Here is an 18,201-nt window from a genome sequence, read left to right as displayed (position 1 = left end):
TTCTCTGCTTGGGGGGGGGTAGGCTTTGGTCAGTTTGGTTTGATTTGGGTCAGGGGACTGTATTCCTGTTGCTCATTGGTTGGGCTAACGAGCAACAGGTTAAAACTCCCATCTTCACAGGATGGGAGCCCTGTCATGACATGTTCCTTCTGCCCCTGGCTATTTCCTCCTCTCTACAATAAACTGGTGTCTACAACCCATCGTCGTCTGTGTCTCAGTATCAGAGGGCACACCTAAAAACGTCACTTGGGTCCACAAGGTCTTACTTTTTCCTTTGTAGGAAAGAAAGTCCAATATCTCCAACCCTACTTAAATCTGGATAATTATATAAGTGCACGTATGTTCCCTGCCCATCCTGAAATGAGCATCTTTTGTAATAAGGAAATAAGTTAAGCCATGTGCGCTGCACGCCCTGAGATAACACTGTGGAACTGTAACTGTAATGTAATGTGTGTGCTGTACAAATAAGGATGTTGGAGGATAATTTCAGTGTCGTGACACGCCACGCCCTTACACCTTACAGGTAATAATGAATAAAACAGACGACAGGGTTTGACAAAGGATCAGCGAGCATATATCTTGCATTTATTACTGTTTATTGTTCCTTCCTGTCTCCATCACATTCAATACAATCTTATCAAGTCATTCCGCTTGGAAGGAAATGAGCATCAGTGGTGACACGCAAGGGTTGGTGTCAACTGGTCAACCGGCCGTGGTGTCTCAACCCCTCCGATGGTGTCACCCGCCCGGTTGCGGGGATCAGAAGTTTTCGTAGTGGTGCATGAAGTGCGCCTGGTCTCTCTTGTTCATCTGCTGACAGGCCTTCTCCACGTTCTTGGTCAGTCCAGGTGGCCCGCAGCTGAACACGCCGATTTTACGAACCTGGGGGGGGGCACACCATCATACCATTCAATTAAATGAGATTAAAACAGCTCCTGGCTCTAGATGGATGAGACGGATGAGGACTGACCTCGGGATGGACGTCCTGCAGCGAGCTGAAGAAGGACACGAAGGGAGGACGGCCGAAGTGAGTTACGGAACGCAGACCGGTGAACAGGCTGCGGTTCCACACCTTCTGGAAGTGGCGCTCACACACATACTGCACACACACACGCGCGCGCGCACACACACACACACACACACACACACACACACACACACACACACACACACACACACACACACACACACACACACGCACACGTGAAATCTGTATGTAATAAATAATAACTTCACAAGTAAATTCATCAGCTTCTGAAGTGGGAATGCATGCAGTTTACCAGCATGGTGGTGCGCAGGTCGAACTTCTCCGCCACCTGCGTGATGTAGGTGTGGACGGACACCAGCTCCAGCGTGTCCAACTCCTCCACCTCTCTGATGATCTCCGACAGCCACTCAAACTGCCGCTGCGTGCGCGTCACCCAGATGAAGTAAACCTGGAAATCGCGACAAAAAAAAATAAAAAACAGAGAAGCTTTGTTTCGATTCATATTGATCGGAAAAAAGCGGGCGTTGGCGCACCTTTTTACACTGAATCTTGGACTTGACGGAGGACTTGAAGACCAGGTCTTTGAGGATGGAGGCGAACGGTGTGACTCCGATGCCGCCGCCCACCAGAACGGAAACCTCGAAGTCTGTCCACTCCTGATGTCCCTCTCCGAACGGACCGTCCAGGTAGAGCTGCGAGCGCAGCAACACAAACACTGACAATCACCAAATAAAAAACTGAAGGAACAGAAATAATCCCTGACAAAAAAAAATGTCTTTGTCATGGAATTCTATAGGAATTCTTAAGTATTCTTTGGTAAGAGATAGTACACACACACACACACACACACACACACACACACACACACACACACACACACACACACACACACAATAACGCTGTCCAGCACCTTGGGATACATGCCCAGCTCCAGCAGCTTGTCCTCCGTGTACAGCTCCCTGAGGTGGCTGGTCCAAGGCCCCACGGCTCGGATGTGCAGGCTGAGCGTCTCCTCGTGCGGCGCCGACGTCAGGGTGAAGGGGTGATATTCATCCGTGCCGAGCACCAAACACGCTATGCGGACCCACTGCCCCGAACGATACACGAAGCCCTGCGGGCGCTTGAACTCCAGGTGAGTCACGCCTGCAGGTCGGACAGGAGAGGAAACCTGAGCACGCTGGACATTTTCAACATTATCACACCTCTGATGGAACCGTCACCCGGCGTGGCTCCGACTCTGGCGAAAAGCCCGGACTCGCCGCGATGCAAGGGGCGAAGAAGAAATGGCGTCCCGGGGAGGGCGCCGCGTCTCACCCGAGGGCAGCAGCTCCGCTCCAACCACGGGAATCTCCACCTTCTTCCTGCTCAGGCTGATCAGCTTGTCCAGCAGGAAGAGCAGCGCCGGCGGGATCAGGTAGATGTAGAAGCGCGGCTGCTGGAGGAGGGCGAAGCTGCCGTGTACGACTGTCTGTACGAGGGGGAACACAGCCAAGACCACATGAGGGGTGGAGAAGTGCATTCAGGTTCCATGAAGACTATCAGAACGCGTGACAGTGGAATAATTAATGGATTGAAAAACACCCAAAAAAATTGTGGAGGTACTTACTAGAATGTACACCAAAACGTAGAGGTAATGTGTGAGCCAGAATCCGCGGAAACTGATGCGACGGAAATAGTGCGACGCAAAAACATACATGAACGCCAAGACGAAGAGGAGCAGGATGCCGGTCATTCCTGGAGCAGGAAGAAAACAAACGGCACAAGAGCAGAAAATAAAAACAGACGATTCACAACCCGGAGTTCTAGGGTGAAACTGGTCCAATCATTTTCTATTGTACAGTACCTGGAACGGTCTGGAAGAACCACCACGTCCACTTCTGAGGAAGTTCGGACCTGGACGTGAAAAAAATTTATTCTATGAAAAATGATATATGTTCAAATCCATTGTGAAATAAATCTGTGTAAAAAAAAAAAAAAAAAAAAAGAGAAGAGAAGAGAAAATAGTTTGATTATCTGCAAATGGGATGTGAAAGTTTTACTCAGTAGGATTTCTCGAAACAAGAAAGGAAATGCCATTGAAATGATGCGAAAAAGAAACATAAAACAGAGTGGAGAAGCGTGACGAGTGCTGCAGTTTCCAATTTCACTCAAAGAAATCCTCGAAGACACATTTTCTCAGCTAAAAAAAAAAAAAAAAAAAAAAAGAATTCTTTTTGCAGAGCACTTTTCAATATCGGACGGATATTTCCCACAAATTACCCGTTGTTGGCGAACACCTTCGGGAAAAGACAGGACAGGATGTTGAGGTCGCTGATAGAGAAGATGTAGATGTTCACCACGTGACCCAGGCTGTGAATGACTACATTGAAGAGAGAAGACAAATGTCAATTACAACTAGATTTTAAAGGTATTGTGATGCAAACAGCAGATCAATGTGTCCAAGTGATATTGAAATGTTTCCCATTTTACTGTGTATGTTCCTTGATCTGATATAAATACACACACTGCCACTTCAGTTTCTGTTCACCGTGTGGAGAACGAGGATTCAAATTTTTTTGACATCAAGTAGTTTCTGCATGAAATGATTGATGATGTACAGCCTAAATTGTACCGGAGCGCCTTTGAAATACTCGGAGGGATAGAACGGCTTCATTTTTGTCATAATTATGTTTTGAAATTGGGTTTGCAAAATGAATTCAAGAGATGAGAGCAGAAACAAAAAAAACAAAAAAATCAAGGAAAAGGATCTTATTCTCCAGCGTGATCAGAGTAAGGAAGCCCAGCCCTATGACCCCGTCGACCTCTGAATGAGTCCCGCCCAACCTGTGAGGATGATGGCCGTGACGGCCATGAGGCGGTGGAAGTCGATGGCGGCGTCGAAGGGGATGTAGCGGTTGAGGAAGGTCTCCCGGCACAGCGTGATCAGGTTGCGGCACACGGTGAGCAGCATGTACGGGAACAGCAAGGAGATGGCGGCCGCCGAGCCGCGGGACACCACGATCCCCACCATCGAGGTCTCCGGGAGACCCGTGGCGTCGGCCTGCAAACTGTAGTCTGACCACAGAGAGACGGGACGCTTCTGTTAGAGGTGCACTTCACGTCTTTAGGGGGGGGGCGACTTTTTGGCAAACGTTGAACCCCGGTGAGAAGCAGAGTTTCTTAAGAGCAAAAGCGTTCAGCGAGGCTGTGCGATAGCTGTGCTATAGCTGTGAACAGTCATCAGTGATGGAAACTAGCGAACCTATCCTCTTGAGTTTAGGAGTTTGGGAGGCGTTGGGCGGAATAAACACAGAGGAGCGTGACCTCCACTCACAGTAACATCTCTCTATGATGACTCCAGCCATGATGCCGTACACCACGACGAAGCAGACGATGTGACGACGGTAATTCTCAATGAAGCGCTTGAAATGCTGAATCTTCTGCTGGACCGGGCTCCTTTGGTACGGCTCCCGCTTGGGCTTCACGTAGACCTTAGGGGACAGCAGGCCCTGCCTGATGAGGAAATAAGAACGGCGCGTTTCACTGAAGGCAGACGATTGGTGTTCTGTTTGACCTTTAAAACGTCGGACAACGTCCCCATCGCCGAACACACAGGGGAAAATAAACCACGGATCCTGGATTTTTTGAGATAAGCTTTCTGAAAAATGAAAGGCTCCAGAGCGATTGCATCAGCTGGGGAACTACACACGCTGCAAATATGTTTGGTGAGCCACAAAGCCGCGCGGTCCACCTGGCGACCACACCTCATGACCACACCTCACGACCACACCTCAACACAATTGGAATTTCCAGAGTGGCAAAGAACGCGTAAACAAGAACTCGCCAACTGTAGGAGCGGTTTAGGAACAGGTGACGACAATGAGAGCTAGTGACGTCAAATGAAAAATAAATGGGGACGTTGGGACTCAGAATGGGTCGGAATCGTATTTGTCTTGGGTCAATATGAAGCAGAGGGAAAAAAGAGATGACAAACATTTTGGCAAATACAGTTACAGTACACACAAAGCTTCTATGCACTCTTGCAATAATTATTCTTAAATCTTAAATAATGGCCGGATACCGGAGAGAACAGAAGGGAAGTGCCTACTTTTTCCAGTGCCGCCTGCGGAGATCCACTCCATCCGTCTTGTCGGTGCTGTCACAAACATGTGAATGTCAAAGGTGGTGACAAGGGAAAAGTGTTTGCCGTTATTGTCTTTTTGTCATTTTGCCACGGATTGATTTGCATGCAAATAAAAACAGCGGGCCGTGTCTTTAAGCGCGGCCTGCTTTAAGCCAAAGAGAGACACATCTGCATGCCGTGGGCGTGCTTTCACCCTTTCACCTGTTCGCCGGACAAATGAAGGACACTCGTTGGTCACGACCCAGCCTCCTCTTCCCCTGCTTCTCCATTCCTGCACAAAGCACACTGAGTGTGTTCAACAGGCCACATCACCCAGCACTCATTTCACTCCATAAATAAGGCTTTCCGGGGGCCTCCGGCTATGATAGCCCCGTCCGTCCACCGACCTTTGACGTTGAGCTGAGCGAACTGCAGCTCTTTCTCGTGGTCCCGCAGGAGGAAATGAAAATCCTCCCAGGTGATTATTTCCTTGTTGTCAAAGCCCGCGGCATTCAGCATTGCCAGGATGCCGTCCTCCGCCTGGCTCTTTGACAGAGCGCCATTGGAGATTTCCATGAAGGATCTGAAACACACACCTATATAAATATATATATACAATATATATGGAGATATATCCACATATATGGGAACACGTGCCACGGAAAGTGTCCAGAGCAAATAACATGAGGGCAAACCTGAGCATCCTGGAAAACTCGTCCTTTGATAAGAAGCCGTTTCCACTGATGTCGTGCATAGAGAACATAAGCTTCGATTTTTCCTCAGGGGACCCTGGACAAACACACACCAACTGATTCATACGTAATCTACAAATGGCTCAACTAGAATTTTGCGGAGCGATCTGCAGAAACAAAATACGCCTTATCTCTTGAAATGTACCCTTCATGAAGATAACCATGACATCCAGAAACTCCCCGAAGGAAAGGTAACCGTTGCCGTCTTTATCCGCTAGTGTGAACATGGAATCCACAAACAGCGAGTCCGGCTTGAGTCCCAGCGAATCGGCGAACTCGGTCGCCGTCAGCTCGCACTGCAGAACCTGCCGGGTCTTCTTGCAGGAGGCGGCGCTCATGTCGCCGGCGTCGCGCTTCTCTATCTCCAGCACCTGCGCAGTGACGGGACAGCGGAAGGGCGGCGTCATTAGGTGTTGCCATGGTGTCATTGGGAATATCGCGCACGTCACTTGAGGGCTATCTCCACACGTGACGAGGTCATGTCGAGACCGCAAACTAGTTCCTTATAGGTTCCTTGAGGTCGGAGCTAATTAGACCACAAACAAGCGTTGACGGCACCCTGGGACCGAGGCCAACGCCAGTTCTCGCGCCGCCACAGCGGAACGGGGCGATGAGGTCAGCGGCAAGAGGCCCCGTTGTACCTGGGAGAAGGCGTGTCTTATGAAGGTTTCCACAATCTGGGCCCGTTGCTCTCTGGTCAAAGCCTCCTTCAGGAGCTCCTTCTCACTCAGCTCCTTCACTCTGATCTCTTGCTCGATGCCCGGCGCCTCGGGCTGGAGCCGCTTTACAAACGCTGCCCGCTTGTTCTCGTCCTCAAAAAACAGCACCTGCGGGCACCAAGCGGAGACAGTTTAATTGGCATGGAGAGGCCAGTGGGCAGGAATGAGGAATGATCGGTGCGGAGAGGGGAAGGATGAGAAGTAGATGAGAATGTACTGTAAGCAACTGGAATGAGTGGAGTGGATCTCACACTTAGTAATTTCATCAACTATTTGCAAGAGCCAAACAACACTATCTTAATGCAAACCGCTCACCAGGTCATATTCTTTTGGAGCTTTGATCAGCAGCGCTTTACGCTTCCGGTCGTTGGAGAGAAGGATGTTGAGGCAGGTCTGGTTTTCCAGATTGAGGCTGCGGAGAGGGGGCCCCGCCCGGTCGAACACTTGCACCCTCCTGTTCTCGTTGACGTCCACGCTGACAGGCTGCGGCTCCTTCTTGTGGCTCAGCCACTCACAGGCTGGATGGGGCACAGCAGAGTGAGAGGAGATGAGAGGGCACGCCGGATCGCAGAGCGTAAATACATCATAATGCGCATGTCTTGCAGGTGCCCCAATGCTCTCATACCCAGAGTTCCAACAGCCGGCTCCTCAGCTCTGTCCTCAGCCTTTCTCCTCTTTTGAAACTTTTTGAACTTCGACTTGCGAAAATATGCGACCATACATGCCACCAGAAAGCTAACTGCAAAGATAAAGTCAAAAGGAGCCATTACTTGGAATATCAACCAGGGTGCTAAACATTTGAAGGCATGTGAATCATTCTAATGCATTTGGTATTATGTTATTATTTAACTGCTGACCAACAGGAAAGAGGAACAGGACACAGATGACTACGCCAAAACCGGCTTTGCTCCCGTCAAAATAGTTCAGTGTGGTGGCTTTTGTGCAGGGATGGAGCACTGTCGCAATCACTTGTGCATGCTGAGGGCAGGGGTCACCTGGGGTCAGAGAGATACATTTTTCATTCATGATCAAGTCATATACACAAGTGAACAAACAAGTGAAAGTAAGTGATATTCAACAGTGTGCAAACTTTACCAATGGACAGAGAAAAGTTATAAAAAATCCAAACCCGAAAAGGGCCTTTTGAGATAACCATGGTCACTCGGAAAAGCTTATAAATTATACTTACATGCATACTAACCCTTTACCTCTTTATTAATTTAATAAAATAAAATAAAATAATTTATTTATTTTATTTTTATATTACTTTTTTTTCCTTTTTATTTCTATTACTTATTTTCATATTGTATTTATTTATTTATTTATTTGTTCATTTATTTATTTTCATTGTTTCTTTATTGCTTTTTAATGAATTAATTTAATTCCTGTTTATTAATGTTCCATTGCCTTTTAATTTCATAATCTGAGCACTTTTATTTCATCTGTCAAAGCAATTTGTAAACAGTGTTTTTGAAGGTATACAAATAAAGCTTTTATTATTATTATTATTATTATTATTATTATTATTATTATTATTAGTAGTATTATTATTATTATTACAGCTGCACATCTGGTGAGAAGACATGGAGCCGTCCAAACACACACACACACACACACACGTACACACACACACACACACACACACACGCACACACTGCGCACAACCATGCACGTCAGTAGTGAAAATAGAATGAGCTGGTATTATTTTTACCGTCTTTCCAGAGGAATGCGTGTTTTTGCACATCTGTGGCCTCTGTACTGAAGGTTGCCATGAGGACATCATGAAATGTCACGTTGCGGATCGCCTTGATCTCACTTTCTGTGAACAGACTGGAAACACACCAAACTCAGTGCGTGGCTGCAGATGCCCAAAATAGCTGGAAGATATTGGTAAATGAATCAGAAATGAAAAATGAATCGTGCACGTGTGCATGTGGAGATTTCCTCTTACGGAGGACTTTACCCGTTCTGTCTGTTCTCAAACCAGAAGCGGTCGCCGTTTCGGATGCGCTCAAACTGGTCCAAGATGATGGCGGCAAAAACTCGGCCCGGGCCATGGAGCGCCTCCAGCAGCCCTCCGGGGAAGAGTTCCAGTTTCGAGACGTCTCCCTGATACAGTTCTGCAACATCCCGCAGCAACTGCGGCGAAGCAAAACAGTTTGGACACCACAGTACTTGAACGCAGTTTGGAAATACAGTCGAATGTAGGCGCAGATCTCTCGGGATCTGCATTTATTATGTTGAATTTATTATTTTGAGAATGATTTGAGAATTGCTTGGTTTGGCTCAAGACCAATGATAATTTGGTGAAATTATGATTGAAAATAATTTATCATCATTTTTTTTTGTTTTTTTTTTCATTAAACCTCATTTGTTTGGGATGCAGGGGGGTGTGACGTACATACCTGTGGGTTGGTGCGGGTAAGCTCCGGGTTTATCTCTTCAAACGCCTTGACAGGAGGCAGATCCAGAGCCTCTCTGACCTCAGCGTAGGTGGGGAGACCAAAGTCCCTCCCTCTCTGGATGGTCATCGCTACCAGGTCTGACCGAGAAAACCTGAGGGGGCCGTACATGTAGTCTGGCAGAGCAGAAATGAGACGACAGCTGTGAATATTGAGCAGTGGCTGGAATAGGCAAAGTGATGCGTGGGCGGTAATAATGTGATGAGTAAGAGGGTGTCGGAAGACCTCTCAGGTCATCCACGACGACATTGTCTTCCCTCTCAGCAATCTGGGAGGCCATGCCCCTAATGAGGTCATCGATGTCCCGGCCTGACTTCACATTGGGTCTCTGAGTTATTAAAATGAGCAACAAAACTTTAATATACGGCTAAAACATGTGGACATATTGTACGTTCATATGTAAATATATGACATATTCAGATTGGCAAGTAAGGGTCTACAAATCTAAGCGATTTCACCCACCTATTCACACACTTTTAAGCTTTTAGTTCCCTTGAAAATGTTAACGTGCAATAAGAATTTACCTTCCGCTTCCAAAAGCTGTTGCAAAGACGCAGTGCAGGTGATAAACTCCCGTCTATGTTTATAATGTCACGAAAGTGGCAGGTTCTGTTTCTGCAATAAGCGAAAAAGAGAGATAGAGAGCATGCGCTTGAGAATGTACAGAACCACTTTTTAAATAGCAGAACTCCTTCCGCACCATAGACCGCAATGTACAATTGGTTCCACTAACGATGACAAACGTTCTCATTGTACGTGGCTTTGGGAAATCTTTTTTTTGGACGGTTTTTACTTTGGAGACTTCGGTAGAGCCAGTACCTCATGTAAATGCCAGGTGGGACCGCGGAGATAGCGAGGCGTATGGCGGCCACTGCAAACTCCGGAGAGATCCCCGGGTCGACAAACTTCTGATAACCTTTGTGCAGAAAGCATATCACCAAAGATAAAACACACCTGTAGCCCAGCTCACTGCAGACAGAGCACGTCTTACCTCATCTGACCAAGCCTTGTGGTCAGCAGCGTATCGCTCAGACACACAAAGCCTTTTCTTTTACTGACCTGGATACGGAGGAAGCGTCTCGTTTCTCAGACGCAAGGGCAGCCATTCGTAGAGGGCGATATTCTGTCAAAAAGTGCGGGAGACGAAAACAAAAGGGCAATTTGGACAGTCGCCTTGCAGGAGAACAGTGCTGCAGTCGCGCTCACACCAAAACCTTTTTTGAAGCCATCAAACCGCGTGCACCTGGCGTTGAGGCAACTCCGCCCGCTCCAACAGCGCAAATTAAAATCGTCAGGTGAGTCGCGAGAGGATTTGAGGACTAAGTCTTCTGCTGATACCTGGAATGTGGCCACGACGGTCTTCCTGGCGTTTTGAAAAAGTTTTTCGTCCGACCAATCTGGGTGTTCCACGTGCAGGCCGGAGGCGACGTGATTGTGGTAGCGAAACCAGATAATCCCCTCTGCTGCCGTGAACATGTTCTCGTTGGCCCAGGCATTTCCCAACTCTGGACGCGGAAGAGGGCAAACATGAGGGGTAATTTGTCAATTAAAACATACTGTATGATGTATCCATCCTACGGTTACAACAGCCTAAACATCCCAAATAGAATAACAGATGTATATTGAGGGAATCACGGAGATCATGTGCTGGATCGGGACAGTGCTGTGTTGGCGCTGCGTTACGTGACACGGCGAGGGCCCCTTACCACTAATTGAATGGTAATTTGACTGTTTGTTGTCAAAGACCTGACAGCAGGACGGTGACAACAGGGAAATCTGCAACCGCCGCCTTGGATAATAACTACGGCGGGGTTAACAACAGCTGGCAACAAAACACGGGTGTCAGTGCAGCTGTACCGTGTCCGTTTTGTTACAGCGGCAGGGATTTACCGTGGTGGTGGCACGCACGTCAGGTACAGCCACATGGCCCGTGAGCCGTAAGCACATACGTACGAAGACTCTTTGCAAATCAGTTCGCTATGCGCTGTACTGAGGTCGTGTTTGTGACGCAGACTTTGACGCAGAATACTTTTCCTGCACACGCGTCTTGCCTTCTCTGATTGAAGCAACAACCGTGAGGCTTTAAGAAGTTAAAGGATGGGTTCACAATTCTTACAGCTTCTTGCAGCTTCTCCCTGTGCATTAATACTCTGCAGTGGGGTTTAATCCTTAAAAGACATTCATCTGTGTAGTGTATTTTTTTTACATGTTTTGAATAATAATAATAATGATAATAATAATAATAATAATATCCAAAATAATAATATCCATAATAATAATAATAATATCCATAATAATAATATCCATAATAATAATATCCATAATAATAAAATAATAATAAAATAACAATAATAATAATAATAACAAAATAACAATAATAATAATAATAATAATAATAATAATAATAATAATAAAATAATAATAATAATTATTTATGTAAAACCATGTTTCACAACCATTTTTTTTTCTTCCATATAACATGTAAAGACTTTTTCTTTTCAAAAGGGATTACATTTTTTTTTTAAAAGCTGTTTTGAAGCATAGTTCCAAGCTGCAGCCAAGCGGTAGGCTTCTCTATTCAGTGAGGTTGTGCTATGAACAGTTATAAATAACGGGAACAATCATTTTTTTAAGACCTGGCTTGAAAAATAGCAGACCTATCCTTTGAAGGTAAAATTACAAGTTCATTGCTTGCATGGCTAATCTCTTGAACTTGAATTTATGGGCCTAAAAAAACAATAATCATAATAATACTGGAAACAGGTAAAACCACCGGGCCTGGTGTTAAGCTGGTACTGCACAGGAACAAGTTTACAAATAGCAACAATAACATGTTTTTGTGCATTTTTAATACATTTTCTCTCACCATAGAGGCCCTGGGGTCCGCTGTCCCCCGTAGCTGGATCGGGGGCGCTCCATACGAGGTAACGTTCGCCGCTCACTTTGGGCATGTTCCACTCGGAGCCCGAAGCCAAGCGGCCGCCAGAGAAGCTCCTCATGGTGTCGGACCAGGAGCTGGAGGGACCGTAGATGGAGCTGCCATCCATCCATGCTGTCACCAAGTTCACCTGCACAGTGCGTGTTGGCAAAACGCAACGGGAAAACGGAATGGAACTCAGGGGTTCTCAACCTCTTTCGGCCCTACGGAGTGTGACTAATTCTCTTCCTGATTTTTCCCATTTTAACTATTTTGGAGTCAACCTCACTAATACAGAGATTACAATTCACATTTAGGAATCTAAGTAACAGATTGAGGTTTAATCTGGATCGTTTTCCATTACTTTGAAAACTGACATTACTGCTCAAAGTGCAGATATTCCACATGGATTCCAAACGCATTACATAGTAATGATTTCAGACTTTTAACTTTTACATTTTTTATCAAAAATACATCAATAGATTCTTCATATATTGGTGTCGGAAACATATTCTGGATTCATGGATAGGTAGTGTTATTGACTACCAAATGGGACGGGGTTCTGGCTTCCAGGCCTACCTGTGTACGAGGGTTATTGGGGCTCTGGCTGGACTCTTTGTCCCAGGGTCCTCTCTGGAAGGGCAAAAGGACCTTCCCAGAGCCCAGCGGGTCGAAGACAGGATCTCCCTTCGGAATGGGAATGTTCATGAACTCCGGAGGACATCCCGGAGGTCTGGTGTCCACAATCTCAGAAACAACATGGTAACCTGGAAAGTGTGTGTGTGTGTGTGTGTGTGTCACATCCAAACCAGTGCAATGTAATGATTCTATTAAGAAAACCGACAAATTTATCATGTTTTAGATTTACACAGTTATATATTTTTTTCATTCATTATGATGTGATTGTGGGGGGGGGGGTACAAATGGCAAGGCGGGGCAGATTTACCAAAAAACGTATGCAGCACAGTGTGGTTGTGTGCTGAGGGGAGTCCAGATGGACCAGTGGTCAGTGAGAGGCTCAGGCTTCGAGGATTTGGGAGCTCTTGAATTGGCTGATACACCCCTTCTGAGTAGCGAGCGGGGAGGAGGCGGACCAGGCGGGACCCTGCGCACACACGCGCACACGCACACACACACACACACACACACACAGCCGGACGGTTAGTAATACTTAATATCACTATTTAATGCTGATATTACAGCACTCAATGCTGTAATATCAGTATTAAATTGTAATATTAGTAATAATATCATATTAAACATATTCCTGCAGCTCACCCACGGCTCCTCGCTTAGGATGACCCAGATTGTTGTACCAGCCGTCACACCTTGGGATTTCCCAGTTGGACTGAGAATCTGGGGAAATGATGAATGCATGAAATGAAAATGTCGTACTGTTACCAAATACCAATTTTGACAAACCAGAATATTTACGGAGTCACATAAATCAATAAGTTAAGAACTTAAGGAAAAAAAAAAAAAGAAAGGCTGAGTCCACTTACCTGCAGCCACAAGCAGCAAGCAGAGCATGGCTGAGAGATTCCTGCAGAGCGCGTTACGCAGAGCCATTGACGCGAGAGACCCACTTCACCGCAGTTGAGTCCGGGCTCCAGCCAGGAGAAGCACTCTGAAAATGTTTTGATGGGAATAACACCTCAGAGATCAATATATATATATATATATATATATATATATATATATATATTTTGTTTGTTTTTGTTTTTAAATCACTAAAGTGCTGTGGATCTTATCTATGGCACATTTGATGTGGTAAGTGATGCGCTGTGCGTTTCCATTTCAATTGTATTTTCAAGTTTAAACATGTGTTAATGTATTAATTTTATATAAATTAGTAGATAACACTTAGTGGAATATTTACTTTTACCATTAGCCATTAGGAAAGGGGAAATTGTCGGAGCTTACCCAGATCAGATGAGTTCCGATGAGTTCCAGCAGCAGCAGCAGTAGGTGGTGCAACACAACAAACTCCTTGCAGAGCTTATCACAAACTGCAGGTGACCCGTGCTGCCTACAAGGGAATGGTCATAATCTGTGGCTCACACTTCCCCAAAGGACTCCAATCAATGAATCCTCCCCCCAAATGACACAAAAGGAGCCAGCAGTATAAAAGAAGGTTATGTCCCTGCAGCATTCCCACTTTCTGCCTCTCTGCTGCCAGCAGCTTTTGACTCTCAGGTGAGGATTTCTCTTCATTTTTAGGTGGGGGAGGGTGGTGTGTGTCTCTGTGTGTTTTAATGATGCACATGATTTAATCCAAGGTATGTTTCACACTTTAGAGTTATCTATGTGGTATATGCTTTACATTTTGGGCGTGAAAAACACATTTTTTTGGCATAAATCACACAGAGAATGCATGTCCTCTGCCCGTATTAAGAAACAGGAGCCTCCACCTCTGTGTCTGGAGGTAACTGAGAAGCCCCAGCACTAACACTGTCTCCTCTGTCACACCGTCTGCGCTCAGCTGCACCGCTAAAATCTGGAGCGAAGATGACTTTCTACGATGACATTTACCCATTCTACCCGCTACAAAGGACCTCCTTCATCTTGGGCACCAACTTGCTCACCATTATCCTGGTGTTTCTTGTGCTTGCTGTTGGACTCCTCCTCATCTTGCCCGGGATTCGAGGGAAGTTGGTGAGTGCAGCCTACTGTCAATATATTGCATGATTTCAGATTGATTTGCGCTCTTTTGAAAGGATAGGACAGCCAGGCAAATTAGAAAGCGATAACGACCACTTCGCACAAGAGGCTTCCCCAATAAAACCCCTGCGGTGCTCTGTTCCTTTCCACCAGCGCTTCGTCTGGATGTTCCGAATAATCATCAGCTTATTCATAGGGGCTGTGATAGTGGGTGAGTTTGGAAATCCTCGTCCGCGATTCTGGAAACTCTGAATTTCAGTCGTTTCCGAGGGCAGTTATTCACAGCTTGGTTCCTCCGCGACAGCACTCAACTTCACCAGCGACTGGGCGGAGGGCAAGACGACCACTAATGCCACCTACAAGTCTTTCAGCAACGAGGTGGTTAATGCAGAAATCGGCCTGCATGTTGGACTGTATGGCATCAACGTTACACTCAGAGGTGAGTCATTTTAACAATCCCGAAGTTGTTATTTTGGAAGGGCAGGATCCTTCTGTACTGTGTACAAAGGTCTGCTTCTTGGTGTGTCACTGAGATTTATTCCAATGTATATTCAAATGAATAGGACACACCCATATGTATGTAATGTATGTACCTGCACTTGTTTTTCCTCTGCTGCCGTAATTAATACAATTATCTCCAAGGGATAAGTAAAGCCATATCTAATGGTATTCCACATATTTTATAACTGTAGTTTTTACTCATTTTACTGATCAGTAGGAGGCGTGTGTCCATCGTCAGGGGATGAACTGCAGTACTCTTCATTTTCTCAGTCTGGGTCACTAATCCCTCACTTGGGTGGCTGCGGCTTTACGTCCAACACCGTAGTTCTCCTCATGCAGATAGATTGCGCGCCAACCTGTCATCTTCCGTCCCTCAGGGAACCCGGTGATACAATTCAACGAGACCATTGACTACAATGAGATGTTCAGCTGGCAGGACACCATTGAGAAGGACTATGAAGAAGCTCTGGAGAGGGGCCTGCCAAACCCCATCCTGTATATCGCTGAGAAATTCACACGCAACAGTCCGTGCGGGCTCATCTTTCAGTACAGATACTCCGGACGATATGCCTCAGCTACACTCTGGTAAATTAATCATCTCAAAAATCATACATATACATTCTTAGGACTTTTCTCCCCATAAAATAGAAATATGAAAATTGTTTCTCGTTAATGTCTCCTCAGGACGGCGTTTTGCTGCTGGATGGTTGCCAATGTGCTGCTCTCCATGCCGGTCATCCTGTACGCTGGCTATATGATGATAACTACTGCTGCCTTCATCTTCTTCTCCATGGCGTCCTTCTCCACCGTCATGAACTCCCCGCAGTGCTCCTTCTCCATCGGAACCGGCTCGTTTGAGGCCGTGTACAGTCACTCCTTCTGGTTAGCGCTCGCCACAGGTGAATATGGACCTTTTCAGTCATCAAATGCACAAGATCGAGAAGCTCAATTTTTCGATGCGCATGAGCTTGTCTACTGATGGTGAATTTAGTGAGTTTGGACTGGGAGGCTGGACTGAGGAGCCAAAGACAGTGATTTGAAGATGAGTATTTACTAAGTACTGGTACAACCTCTTAAGAACATGCACCAGGGAAGAGAGCCCTGATCTCTGGGGCGGACTGGTTATATAGTCTCTGTGGTGACCTTTACCGGCAGATGTCACAAAAAGTGCAGTTACTGTAAATGGCGTAAAAGCTGAACATTGCTTTGTGACACAAGTTTGACATTCAACAAAGAGCGTTATGTCCGGGAATTTCCCGGGAACATCATGTGCACACCGCACGTAAGTCCAGGCACTGGCTATGAGACCAAATAACATTACCTTATATGGTTACATAGAAAGTAAAAGGAAATGGGGGTGAGTGTGATGACCCATCATTACTAAAAAAATACATCACTACCAAGTTGTTTATAGTAGTTCTAATATCATATAATATTGACTAATTCAAATGGCTTCCAGGTGCGCTGTGTACCATCATTGGAATAGTGGTGGTGATGTTCGACTGCATGGTCCCTGAGAAGATGAAGGAGGCTTTGAGTGTCGCTGCAGATGACTGTGATGATGAAGACGTTACGTACGGAGAAGGTTACCTGAATACAGTTTTCCTAGAAGAAGTGAACTCAAGCTCTTTGACGTCGATAATCACCGTTGTAAGTCACACCTAACAGATATATCTGGATTGAATTATTGATACAATTTCTTACTAATAATGCTTAATTTCAACTTTGTACAATAGAAATCTGATCCTTGGGGAAGTAAGGCCAAACAACTGGCCCCCAAACTTTGTCTTGTAATAACTGTAACAGAAATTTGTGTTTACTTAATAATCATTGCTTTAAAAATTAATAAATAAAAAAATATAGGGAAAATAAACACAGCCTTGTTAATGAAAATAGAATAAAAAACTGTGGTATAGAGCTTTTATTAATCCCTCTTTGGGAAAACCGCATTATTGCAGCTGCAGATTTATTTAGGGTAAACCTCTGTTCCTTTTTAATCCTCCAAGCTCCTTTGCTTTTCTAGGCATCATTTCTATTTATATGCATTTTGTTTAATCTAATTTAAACATTTTAACTTGAAACATAAGGCGGTAATTGATATTTTCTTAATGATCATTATGCTTCTTTTTCAGGATAAATTATGAAGTCCACTCATCCCCCTAGACGCCTTCACCAGCAGATACTTGAAAATATTTTGATGAATGTCTCATTTCAGCTTAGTCGAAAGCATCAAACTGTTTTATGTTTCGGTTTTGAGCCTATAATGTGTTTTGTTTTGCAGAATGTACAAAGGATATTGTAAATATTATGTGAAAATATTACATTTTTGTGACTGTGGTTTATGTTATGTTGTTGTTGTAATAAATTAAATACTAAATAAACCCCACTCATATAGCTCCTCATTGTTAAACTCAGTTTTTCCAGAATGTGGAAAAATAAAACAGTTTGACATTAACTGATGGTGCACGCGTGGTCCCTCACACACGCAGAGCCTCCAAGCAGTTTGGATCTTTCCGCTCTACTTTTTAAAGTCTCACACAAATGGAAACGTTTTAGACAAAGGTTGATTGACTTTAAATGCAGGCAAGATAAATTCTATGAGGTGCCTTTATTGAAATCACTTTTTGCAGCCTTAAAATTGAACCCTAAAATGAAGTTGAACGACATGTTCAGCATTAACATTGAATTTTATAATCGGATAATACATTCATATAGTAATATACAGTAGGATACATTCCAATACACTATGGTAAAGGTGATTTTCAACAATAAGTAATATCTTTGGCCTTCAGCGTTACAATTACAAACACATTTCAGCCCCATCCAGCCTGTTCACAGCATATTATCTTCTATTGTCAGTGGATACATAGCTTGTCGAGGCATTTGTAAAATTAATACCTGTGCTGTAGCCTGTTTTCATAATAAGTTACAGTATATTAAGACACATGCATACAGGAATAATATAGCCTTTCCAACTAGTAGCTGATGTACATCAAACTATTTACAGTAAGATTACATTGTACACCCCATAAACATTATAAAAATGAATAAATAAAAAATAAATGTATTAATTTGTCATTTCATAAGAAAATAAGTATG

The 18,201-nt window shown here is 44.8% G+C and overlaps 2 protein-coding genes across 2 annotated transcripts; one reads left to right on the top strand and one right to left on the bottom strand.

Annotated features, from left to right (window-relative positions):
* Window positions 1–759: 759 nt before the first annotated feature.
* duox (dual oxidase) lies at window positions 760–13,276 on the bottom strand (the record flags this gene model as incomplete). The annotated part of the gene is made up of 31 exons (XM_080002863.1): window positions 13,219–13,276; window positions 12,887–13,045; window positions 12,520–12,707; window positions 11,890–12,091; window positions 10,362–10,528; window positions 10,083–10,146; window positions 9,843–9,939; window positions 9,548–9,638; window positions 9,249–9,351; window positions 8,967–9,139; window positions 8,525–8,700; window positions 8,273–8,391; window positions 7,419–7,556; window positions 7,187–7,300; window positions 6,877–7,079; window positions 6,484–6,669; window positions 5,988–6,213; window positions 5,786–5,879; window positions 5,498–5,673; window positions 5,313–5,382; window positions 4,302–4,510; window positions 3,812–4,042; window positions 3,248–3,347; window positions 2,832–2,881; window positions 2,595–2,722; window positions 2,303–2,456; window positions 1,899–2,131; window positions 1,522–1,680; window positions 1,281–1,436; window positions 971–1,099; window positions 760–882 (listed from the first exon to the last, which is right to left on the bottom strand). The coding sequence occupies exons 3-31, from the start codon at window positions 12,646–12,648 to the stop codon at window positions 760–762; spliced, it is 4,200 nt and encodes a 1,399-aa protein (XP_079858989.1). The 5' UTR covers window positions 12,649–12,707; window positions 12,887–13,045; window positions 13,219–13,276.
* A 1,172-nt stretch (window positions 13,277–14,448) lies between these two features.
* On the top strand, window positions 14,449–16,767 carry duox2 (dual oxidase 2; the record flags this gene model as incomplete). The annotated part of the gene is made up of 6 exons (XM_080002862.1): window positions 14,449–14,595; window positions 14,755–14,812; window positions 14,906–15,040; window positions 15,480–15,687; window positions 15,787–16,001; window positions 16,562–16,767. The coding sequence occupies 6 exons, from the start codon at window positions 14,449–14,451 to the stop codon at window positions 16,765–16,767; spliced, it is 969 nt and encodes a 322-aa protein (XP_079858988.1).
* Between the last annotated feature and the right edge of the window lie 1,434 nt (window positions 16,768–18,201).

Source organism: Zeus faber (assembly GCF_960531495.2).
Source record: "Zeus faber genome assembly, chromosome: 6".
In the NCBI taxonomy this organism is placed as follows: Eukaryota; Metazoa; Chordata; class Actinopteri; order Zeiformes; family Zeidae; genus Zeus; species Zeus faber.
The sequence above is the reverse complement of the archived record's forward strand: the minus strand, read 5'-3'. Positions and strand labels throughout refer to the sequence as shown.